The sequence below is a fragment of the Delphinus delphis genome, chromosome 17, assembly GCF_949987515.2.
Source record: "Delphinus delphis chromosome 17, mDelDel1.2, whole genome shotgun sequence".
NCBI classification, from domain to species: domain Eukaryota; kingdom Metazoa; phylum Chordata; class Mammalia; order Artiodactyla; family Delphinidae; genus Delphinus; species Delphinus delphis.
The window spans coordinates 34,203,232-34,213,889 of record NC_082699.1 but is presented as its reverse complement, the minus strand read 5'-3'; the positions used below and the strand labels follow the sequence as shown (position 1 = coordinate 34,213,889).

Sequence of the window (10,658 nt, the reverse complement as noted above, 5' to 3'; positions counted from 1 at the left end):
GCTTTTTTTTTAAAAAAAAAAGTAACTACCTTAACGTGAAATTCATTATCCAATAAGATATTCTGAGTCTTCAGGTCATGATGAAGTAGAGGAGGATTCATATTGTGCAGGTAATTTACACCTAGTGCAATTTCATGCAGAATACGAAATCTTAATGGCCAAGGAACATCAGGATATTCATTTTTCTTCATATATATGGAAAGAAACAAAACTAAAATTAGTGGCCAAATTTATTTCCACTTAGAAAATGAAATATTCCATGAGGAAATATAGTATTAAACTAAATATCTGGTATAACTAAATTCAGGGCAAAAAGTACTCATTTTGTTATATTACCAATTTGACGTTATTTAACATCCTTGTATCTTACTTTCCTCAATTTTTAGAGAAAATAATGACTTTACAGTACTGATATTTCCTTTTAGTTTATACTGGTAATGCAACTACATGGTATGGGGTCTTTCTTCAGTTGAGACAGTTTTAAATTATTTTTTATCTATATAATACCCAAACATATATTTATACTCATAGCCATCTTCCCATTCTATGGCTTCTTATCAAATAACTTGTGCCCATGAATGTGTACACACACACACACACACAATTTGTTTCTATTCAAAATTTATATTTTAAATTTCCTATTAATATAAAACCATACTTGATTATGATGATAACCACTGCATCAATTAAAATTATGACCATAATATATTTACTTACTAAGCATTAATACTTCATATTTTTAAATCATATATTTACTTGCATTTCAGCTTGAAAAATTAGCATTTGGGAGTTTTGCTTTTGTGAAGGAGACAAAAATCATCTTCATTTCTAAGTATATATAACATAGAAACATTAAAAATGTAATGTTTTCTATTTCTTGGTACTTACAAGTGACAGTCATCTGAACTTTCTTAAATGTTTTCTGAACATAAAAGTTAATACAGCTTCCCAGGAGAATGAACATACTCAGAAAAATTAGATAATTTGGGAATATCCAACTATGAATCAACAGGGACCATGCCACTGGGTACATTTTACTAAATAATATGAAAAAGTATGCTTCCACTGAGCTCAAAACTGTTCTTAAGAATTTTTTTTCTGCAGATGGGTCAGCTTATAGTTCATTGATTAACTAACTTGGCAGGGGAGTGGCTCAAAATACTTGTCTTTACATAGTATTTTGATTTTTTTCATCAATCTTTTGTGAGGTTGGGGGAACGTGCTTCAAGATAAATCCTGACCTAATAATACAGGACACCAAAAGAAACACAAAACACAAATGTTCAACATTACTTCCTCTTGTATACACAGATTCCCATCCCCTTGAGTAACTGAATCTTTTAATCTTTAAAAAGGTAACTTTTTCTGAAAATTATATAGTTTAAAGAAGTAACAAGGCCTCTCTGCAGTATAGTGCTATATGGAAGCTTTTGATCATGGAGAGGAAGGTAGATGAGTGCTCACTATGTATTTTATGATTCCTTCCAAGAGTCAGCAATCCCCCTGTAGGAGGCTCTAGAATTTCTAATAGGCTCCAAATTTGGGTACCAGAGCATCTACTGTGGTGCTGGGGTATGGGAAGACAACATTAGAATTTATGCTTATACTCATTTAACAAAAGGAAACTGTGTTTAATTAGTATTTGTATCTTACTTGCTGTGTTGGTTACACAAATCTTATGCACTGACACTAGTTACTTTACTCTGTCCTTGTTTCAGATGGTCCTGTCACAAACAGAATGTGTTGTATCCTGAAATAAAGAGGAAGTCACTCCATGAGTGGTGACAGTGGCACCCATTCTCTCTTGTTTGCTTATAGAACACTGTGATGTATCAGAATTTAGGAGTGTTCAGTGACTAGATTTTACAGATTATGTTACTACTCAGTTTTAACTAAAGCACCCCTCACAAAAGAGACCGAGTTCTTTAAAAATATTTCTTGACAGAAACTGCAGGCTAGAGATAATCTTAGTAATATGAGAGCAAGCAAACAACAATAGATGGATACACATATTTTGAGAATGAGGACACCCCCCACAACCGGGCCATATTTGTTTACTGATGGGCTTCACAATTAAAGCCAGATAACTGATACCTTGGGAAAAAGGTACATGGCTCATGCCATTGTCTATTATTGGAAAAGCTCATGTATTTGATACTCAGATTTATTTGGTCTATTAATTCAGAACTTTATGAACTGGTATTATTAACATTTAATTTGAACCCTACATTGTCTTTAACATAAAATGAAATCTGGCTTAAACTAACAATAAATTGTATGGTGTGCAGAGTTTATCTTTTCTCTCTCCTGTTCCTCTCTTACATATATATACATGTGGATATTCGAATTCAATGTAAACCTCAGGAACAGTAACCTAAGCAAAATAATCTAGGTCACTTAGAATGCAGGGTCTGACTCCACAGTATTTTTTTTTTTTTTTTTTTTGCGGTACCCGGGCCTCTCACTGTTGTGGCCTCTCCCGTTGCGGAGCACAGGCTCCGGACGCGCAGGCTCAGCGGCCATGGCTCACGGGCTCAGCCGCTCCGCGGCATGTGGGATCCTCCCGGACCGGGGCACGAACCCATGTCCCCTGCATCTGCAGGCGGACTCTCAACCACTGAGCCACCGGGGAAGCCCCACAGTATTTTTAACAACACAAAAGAAGCCATAAATGGTGAAGTTTTTCATTATTCTTATTTTGATTCATCTATATATCCCCAAATAATCTGATCATTTGTAAAACGAAAGTACTATATAGGTTGAATAACAGAATTATAACGACTGAAAATGTATAATACTTACCCTATGTAGGAGTTCATTTAATGACCCATTTGGCATGTATTCAGTAACTATTCCCAAAAATTCAGGCTCATTGCAAATTCCCAAAATTGGAAGAATGTAACTAAATCTAGCTTTGTGTAAAATTTCAGCTTCTCTTAAGACATCATTTCTTTCACTAAAGAAAGAAAATGTATAATTATTTCAAAGTAAGGAAAAATACACAATTATCAAGCCCATAAATATTAATTAATCCTGGATTTTTTCATTCATTAGCTTTTGACCTCATGTAAATTATGCAGCTTCTCTTAGTTTCTTCGTGTTTAAAGTTGGGATAATATCTACCCTATATATTCCATAGGTCTGTTTAGAGACCAAAATACCTGTATAAGCCACTGACAGAAAAAAGTGCTACATACAGATTATTATTGTGCTCTTCTCAGGAAAGGGAAAGAATACCATGTTTAAGTTTATAAAGTCTATATTAGAATGATAGGTGCTTGAACTAATTACATTAAGTTTATGTTGTATTAAAATGATCACATTTGATTAGACTATTATATTAAATTTTATGGTTGCATACCATGTAAAAATTTTCTAAATATCCTGAATATTAAAACACTTAAGTGTTGTAGATTTTAATGACTAGATGATAATAGTTGCATAAGGGTCAATAATGCTTAGAAATTATATACTGGAACACAGGAAAAGGACACTGAGAACAGGTAAATGCTTAGAATGGATCCCTGGGCTAACTCTGGATCCCAGGTTCATTTGATTTTTCATTCATAAAACAAATAAATATTGAACATTTATTATGAATAAAGAACTGTGCTCAGCATTATGGAGACTAGTAAGTTTAAAAACACCAAAAAACAAAACACATAGTCTGTGACCTCAAACTGTCCAGAAATCTTTTTAAGAAAAATAAGTACTCACTGTGGTCTTGATTTACACTTCTCCAATGATTAGTGATGTTGAGCACCTTTTCATATACCTATTGGTCATTTGTATGTCTTTCGATGTGTTAATTATATTGATATTGGTAATTATTCCATGATGATGTATATGTATAGCAAATAATCATGTTTTGCACTTTAAATATATACGATTATATTTGTCAATTATTCCTCAATAAAGTTAAAAAATAAGAAAAGCAAATAAAAAAAGAAAACCAAATACTTAAAATATAAGGCAGAATATGATAAGCGCCATCAAAAACAAGTAAATAAGCAAGCAAATAAATAAATAAATATAGGGAGCTCAGAGAACTAGTAAATCTGGGCTAGGGAGTTGCTACAGCCTTTAGAGAGAGATGTCAACAGTACCTTAAGGATGGATAGAATTTCAACCACTGGAAAAAGGGCATCCAAGATATGTGGTCCCTCTCCAAGATGGGAGAGATTTTGCCTTTCTTTTTCATCTGTGTCTCCCCAGGATCTGGAACAGTACCTGGCACACAGAATTTGTCTAATAGATGTGTATCAAATGAACTCAAGGAAGTTAAAGTACAGGCTATATCTGGAAAATGACAAATTGTTTAATATGAATCAGGATGTGTAACAGCGTGTGTAAAGGGAGTGAAGGTGAATAGGGTAGGGTAGGGCCTCATCGCAGAGCCTTAAAGCCAGGTGAGAGCATTTACACTTGATTTGGTAGTCACTGAGTTGAGACTACAGGTTATTGAGCACAGGAGTGACAGGAGTGGAACAAACTTTTAGGATGATTAATTTGGCAGCAAGGTGTAGGATCAGCAGAAGGAGGTAGAGTTTGAAAGCCAGGTATTAGAAGATTATAATACTAGTTAAGATGTAAAGCAATGAGAGTCTGAAACTATAAAGGTTGCAGTGTAAATAGAAAGAAAAACACTAGCTGAATAGAATACCCAGGCTCTGGTGGCTGACTGATTGACCTGATTGACTAAGGGAGGTATATACATATATATATATGTGTATATGTGTGTGTATATGTATGTGTGTGTACGTGTGTGTGTACATATATATGAAGGGAACTGGATTTGTCACCAATTTTTTCCATGGATGATTTGGTATTGGTAGCAGCAGTAATAGAAAGAGAACTGTCTCTAGGAGAAGCTTATTAGGTAAACAATGATGATTAGTTGGTGTTTAAACCACCCAAGCTCTTGATGAATGGCTGCTGAAATAAGAAAAGCAACAGACATTCCAGACCAGACTATGAAGGCTCCTTAAAAACAAACAATAAGCAAAATAAAGCAAAAAAATCTTAGTCATCTATGTTTTGAAGAGGTAATATACTTACATGTTTCAAAATTCAAGAATTACAAGAATGCATAAAGAGTTTCTCTTCTTCTCCCTGCTCTTCAGCCACTTAATATCCCAACTGTGAGGCAACCAATTATACCAGTTTGTGAGACCTGCTTTAATTAAATTTATATTTCCTAAGCTGAAACAGGTCTGTATTTGCCTCATGAAATGTAGGTCAACAAGACAGTTATTGAGTAGCACCTTTGCCGGGAAGGTTCCTGGATACTCTGAGAAAGAATTATAGAGAGGGCATGCTAGGGGATATCTTAGTGATACTTAATATACTAATTCCTCCTCCCATTAAGAGTATGATGCATTCTTCCTTCTCTTGTGATCCTATGATGTGTTGGCCACTTTACTACAGTTGGTTTCATTATCCCTACTTTATATATGAGAGCACGAAGGCTCACATAAATTAATAATTTCTACTGGTCATGCCAACAATAAGTGGCAGATTTAGAGTCAGATTTGAATTGCAATTGTGGGACTCTAAAGCCTTTGTTTTTTCCACTCACTGCTTAATCAGAGAAGGAAAATTCTTGAAGTCAGATTTCAGGAAGAATGAGTGGGAAAACAGAAAAAGCCAAAATAGTTTAAAAATATGTTTTTATATTAAAAAAATAAAATGTAAAACAGCTTTTATAGACATATTACCAAAATTACCCATAACAAATTTCAGTTACAAAACAGTTACACTGCTTACACAAGGTATTTGAACAAGCTGTCAGACTCATCTACGCATAAGGAGTTGGGAGATTGTTGGGGAAGGTCCACTCGTTGGGCAGAAGTCAGGTTACAGAGAATAATTTACCAATCACTAAAATAAGAACATGTTACAGCACATAAACTTATGTTTCTTTTGTGATCTCAAAGAACAATGCAAACATTATCCACACCAGAGCCCAAGAAGTACATGTATCTGTTATTCCCACTTTATAAGTGAAGACATAAGACACCCTGTGAGTCAACTGCATAGCCCAGTCCTATGCTCAGACTACATAAATACTGCTAATGTTAACATTTTAGGTAACAAGTGGAAGAAAAATGTGATGCAGTAATGCCAGAGTGTTGCACTGTTCCTTATGGCTTCTTTGATGGCAGAATTAATTTCCTACCCGATTTAGTGAAGAATTTTAGAAGATGAAATTGTTAATGAGCACGAAAGGGAACTCCCTTCATTTCTTGGCCCCAAATGGCACAAAACTTAGATAAATTAAAATCTTGAGAAGCAGCATCCAAAATGGGAGGATCAATCTCCTTTAAAATACCTAAGGAGTCCATCAGTGCTAGATTTCCACATATTTTAATAGTTGATTCTAAAATACATCTACCCTCTCTAATCAACCACCACCTTTCAAAGTTGACTACATACACATAATTTCCCAGTAATTGCTCCACAGAATTCAAGACCCTGGGTAAATATACCCCGTATATCACTAAATCAGGATTATGGTACACAAAAAGCAGGAACAATTTCTAGAGGTGTCTCAAACTTACTGTGAGATCTAGCCCATCCAAGCCTGATAGCAAGAGAGCAAGTAAAAGCCACAGGCAGATGAAAGTCAATACCATTAGCAGGGCTGAAGCTGAGGAATTTATCTGCTGTTGGATACTGACAGCCTCTAGCTAATCAGGCATCTAGCATGATGTATTTTCACTTTAGATATAGGGGGAGGAGAGGAGAATGTTGCAATCATGGATGTTAACTCACTAAGAATTGAATGCAGGGCCTAGTTAAATTCGTATTGGAAGGAAAATACACAAGACTAGTGACTAGACTCACTGATTAATATATATGGTTGAAAGGTTTTTCTGGAAACAGGAACTAATCTAGCCTTCCCTTGAAATCTGGACATTGCACTAAACTTGTTCCAGGATGGGAGAGACATTCAAAAGTTTTGGTCATTTAACAGCTTTCTGATTTCAGTTTATTGTTAGCAAAAATAATACAAGTTTCCTCTAGAGACAGGCTTCCTTCCCTGTGACGGTAAGAGGAGAAACTAAATTGAGTTTGATATCTAAACTTTCATGCCTACATGTGTAAACCAAAAACAACAAAAAGCCCAAACCAAAACGTCCCAGACTCTACAGCAGTGCTGTTCAATAAAAATATAATGTGAACCACATATACAATTTGAAATTTTCTAATAGCCACTTAAAAAAAAAGTAATATCCACCTGTGGCTAAGAGCTACCTATTGGGCAGTGCAGCCCTAGAATTCGACTTCAAAAAAAAAAAGGGAAAAACAAAGCAAACAGAACCCAACTTCAATAAAGAGGACGTTTAGAGTTGGGCTGTGATTGCTGATATTTGGTGTCTGGAGAAAGGAGGCCCAGGAGTAAGAAAAAAAGGAGAGGGCAGTGAAAAGAAGCGTGATTGCTGCATCTCCAGAGAAGCCTGCTCTCCCCACCATGTTAGCCCAAGCGTTGAACGGCTGCCTAGAGGTGACGAGGTGTGCGGCCGATCCCAAGTGGTCACCGTCGCTTGGGCTTCAGAGCCCGCTTGCCGGGGGTTAGAGCCAGTGGGGTGGGGAACGCAGATTTCGGGGCTCCGCGGTGGAGCCGCCAGGGCGCCCTACCTGTCGAGCAGCGGGGTGTGAATGTGCAGGTGTTTCACGGCCACCTGAACGCGCCAGTCTGCGTGGCGGGCAGAAGACACGGTGCCGGACGCGCCGCGGCTCAAGTAGCGCAAGTCGGCGAGCTTGTGGTACGGGATGGTGGGCAGGGCGCTGCAGATGGCCTCCTCGTTCATGGTAGCGGGTGGCGCGGGCACTCAGGCAGCCGGTCGATTCCGGAAATGCCCGCCGCTCCCGCGGCTCCACCCCCTGCGCGAGCCGGGTCGGCAGGCCCTACAGCCTGCCGGACATTAGGTCACGAGGCCGTCCATTCTCCGCGCAGCGCACGCCAAGCCGCTGCTTATCCGGAGCCGGAGCTCTCTCTTCTCTTCTAGAGACTGGTCAACTCTGCGGCGGCGGGGCGCACAGGGGAGGAGCTTCCTCTCCCCAACCTGGCCCTCCCAGGCGCTGCCAGCCACCCGAGCCCGCCTTTCGGAGCTCCTCCCTCCCCAGACTTCTCAGGCGACGTCAGCGGCGGATGCCGAGGCGGGGATGAGGGCCACTGGCCCGGGATCCTCCCAGCAAGGCTCCGGCCTCGGCCTCAGGCCCGAGATCTCTGCCTTGTGGCGACCAGACGACGTGTGCCACACCGGCGGGGCTCGGGCGGGGGCTTCGAAGTAGGGAAGTGAGCCAGGGGCGCTCAATTTGTCTTCTCTCCCCCCAACCCACAAGGTTGGAAAGGTTTTCTTTTGGGGAAATTGCCTCTCCACAGCTTCACACCCAGTCAGCGGACCCTCCCACCCAGGAGGAATGTCCTCTGGTCCCATCGGCGCGTCTTCGGGAGTCGCCAAACACCAGACAGAGGTAGCGGGGCGGGTGTGGCAGCTGCCATTTCCTGACTCCGCGCCTGCGCGGAAAGCCCTTTGAGGACGTGCGGTGGTGACTTACTTGGGCTCTGCACTTCTCAGCCCGGTGAGTCAGGTAGGGGTGTAGATTCACTTGCGTATCTGGACTCCAATCTAACCTCACTTCCAACTACTTCAGTCGTGTGGGGGTGGTTGATAAGCCCTGTCAGAGCTTAATCCTGTCTAAACGTTCAGATGTTTAGTTCCTGTTGAGTGCTTCTCTACTAGGGACGTATTCTTCTCTCTCTCTTTTTTTTTTCTCTCCTGACGTCCATAATTACAGACAGAGATTGAAAAGTAACCTTGAGAGAGTCCCTCCCTTGATTCCAGGTAAGACTGCAAACATTTCTTTCTTATAGATCTGGGAAGAATGCTGTGTTTAATGCCAACCAAAAAAGACTGCAAAGATCTTTTTACCTTAAACAAACACTTTTCTACACCTGAAATGACTATTTTGCAAAGGGTGGTGCAAATATTATACACAATACCAAGTCCATGCTAGGCATTTAATGAATTCTAAAGCAAAAGTAATAGGGAATGCCTGACTTCAATCAGGGATTTCTGCCTACAGAAAATCAGTGCATCCTGTATTTTTGTATTGCCTGAAATGAGAGTAGCAGTGTTAACATTTTACAATAAATGGAAGCTGTAATGAAAGAGTGTGTTTTAAAATTTGATAATTTAAAATAAAATACTTAGCTTTAAAGATATGGTCTGATAATCTGTGGTTCATTCCTTAATAAGCTTTTTGCTACAAAAAGTGCTCAGAAAACTTTTCCCATTCATTCATTCATCCAGTTTACAAACAGAATTCTAGAGAAAGAGAACAAAAATAAAGAAGGGAGGAAATGATCAAAATAATAATTCAAGAATTTTTTCCAGGACCAAAAGACAAAGATCTTCATATTTAAAGGACCCACCAGCTACCCACAGTGACTGAAAAAGGACCTATGTTAAAGCACACCATTAAAAAGATCAGAACACTAAGAATAAAGAGAAGATTCTAAAAATTTTCAGAGGGAAGCCGCAGGAATAAACGGATGGGAATTAGAATGGCATTGGGTTTCTCAACAATAACACTTTTATGCTAAAACACTACAGTGAAATTTCAAGTTTTGTAAGACAATAACTTCCAACCTAGAATCCTATAGTCAAACTATCCATCAAGTGTAAGAATAGAATAAAAACATTTTCACATATACAAGGATGAAAACATTTATTTTCCATCCATCCATCCACCTTTTTTTTTTTTTTTTAAGGGCAAGTTACTAGAGGATGTGCTCCAACAAAACATGAGAGCAAGACAAGAAAGAGAAAGACATGGGATCCAGAAAAAAGGACCAGGAGAATGTGAAGGGAAATGCCAGGGTGAAAGATATGTGGCAGAATTAGAGAGCAATCGTTTTCACCGGAGAAGGAAGATGGCAGACTCCAAGAAGAAAGACTGGTTAGTGTAATTGAATTTATTTAGATTACTAATTTTGAGTATTTGGGTAGTTATATTGATAGATGTTTGATAGATCTAATGAAATACATGATAAAATTCGAGAGAGAACTTAAAAAATATAAGCAAGTAAAAAAAGGAAGCAATTATTAATTCCATGAAAAGTAAAAATTAGACAAGAATGGAAACAGTGTTTCTCCAACTGTTCTGTGGTGGTGAAAATTTTAAGACTTTTTAGAGCTTCTGAAATACTAGTATATTATAAATCTCGAAGGAGAGAACATGCAGCATAGAGCACTATAAAATTTATTTATATTTTTAATTGCATTACTTTAAAATTTTTAAAAATTAGTATTCACTTGGTTCAAAGTTTAAAAGTGTAACAGACAGATAATTCAATAGAAAATTAGGCAAAAGACCTAGGTAGTTCACACAAGGGTATATCTAAATAGCAAATAGCAAATGAATGTGAAAAGGTGCTCGACATCATCAGTCATTAGAGAACTACAAGTTAAAACCACAGTGCAATATCACTACACAAATACAAGAATAACTAAAATTAAAAAGACAGAATATAGCAAGTGTGGGTGAGGTTTTGTAACAATTGGAACTCTTGTACATTGCTGGTGGGAGTGTCAATTGGTACAATCAATTTTGCAAACTGTATGGCAGTACTATTAAAATTGCAGATA

The 10,658-nt window shown here is 38.2% G+C and overlaps 1 protein-coding gene and 1 long non-coding RNA gene across 9 annotated transcripts in view; one reads left to right on the top strand and one right to left on the bottom strand.

Annotated features, from left to right (window-relative positions):
• RIPK2 (receptor interacting serine/threonine kinase 2) overlaps positions 1-8,009 on the bottom strand; it is a 30,681-nt gene extending 22,672 nt beyond the window's left edge. The window contains exons 1-4 of one of the 5 annotated variants that reach the window (XM_059994865.1): positions 7,642-7,755; positions 4,107-4,230; positions 2,803-2,956; positions 30-185 (exon numbers count right to left, since the gene is read on the bottom strand). In XM_059994865.1, coding sequence (XP_059850848.1) covers positions 30-185; positions 2,803-2,956; positions 4,107-4,201 — 405 coding nt within the window. In that variant the 5' untranslated portion in view covers positions 4,202-4,230; positions 7,642-7,755. Of the gene's footprint in view, positions 1-29; positions 186-1,653; positions 2,402-2,802; positions 6,617-7,641 lie in introns of those variants that run through there. The other 4 variants (XM_059994864.1, XM_059994863.1, XM_059994866.1 and 1 more) reach the window with 4 other exon arrangements.
• Positions 8,010-8,139: 130 nt separating this feature from the next.
• LOC132413115 (uncharacterized) overlaps positions 8,140-10,658 on the top strand; it is a 28,821-nt gene continuing 26,302 nt past the window's right edge. For 2 of the 4 annotated variants that reach the window (XR_009516613.1, XR_009516612.1), the window contains exons 1-3: positions 8,140-8,589; positions 8,806-8,852; positions 9,782-9,969. This is a non-coding gene — a long non-coding RNA (uncharacterized lncRNA). The remainder of the gene's footprint in view (positions 8,590-8,805; positions 8,853-9,781; positions 9,970-10,658) is intronic. The other 2 variants (XR_009516610.1, XR_009516611.1) reach the window with 2 other exon arrangements.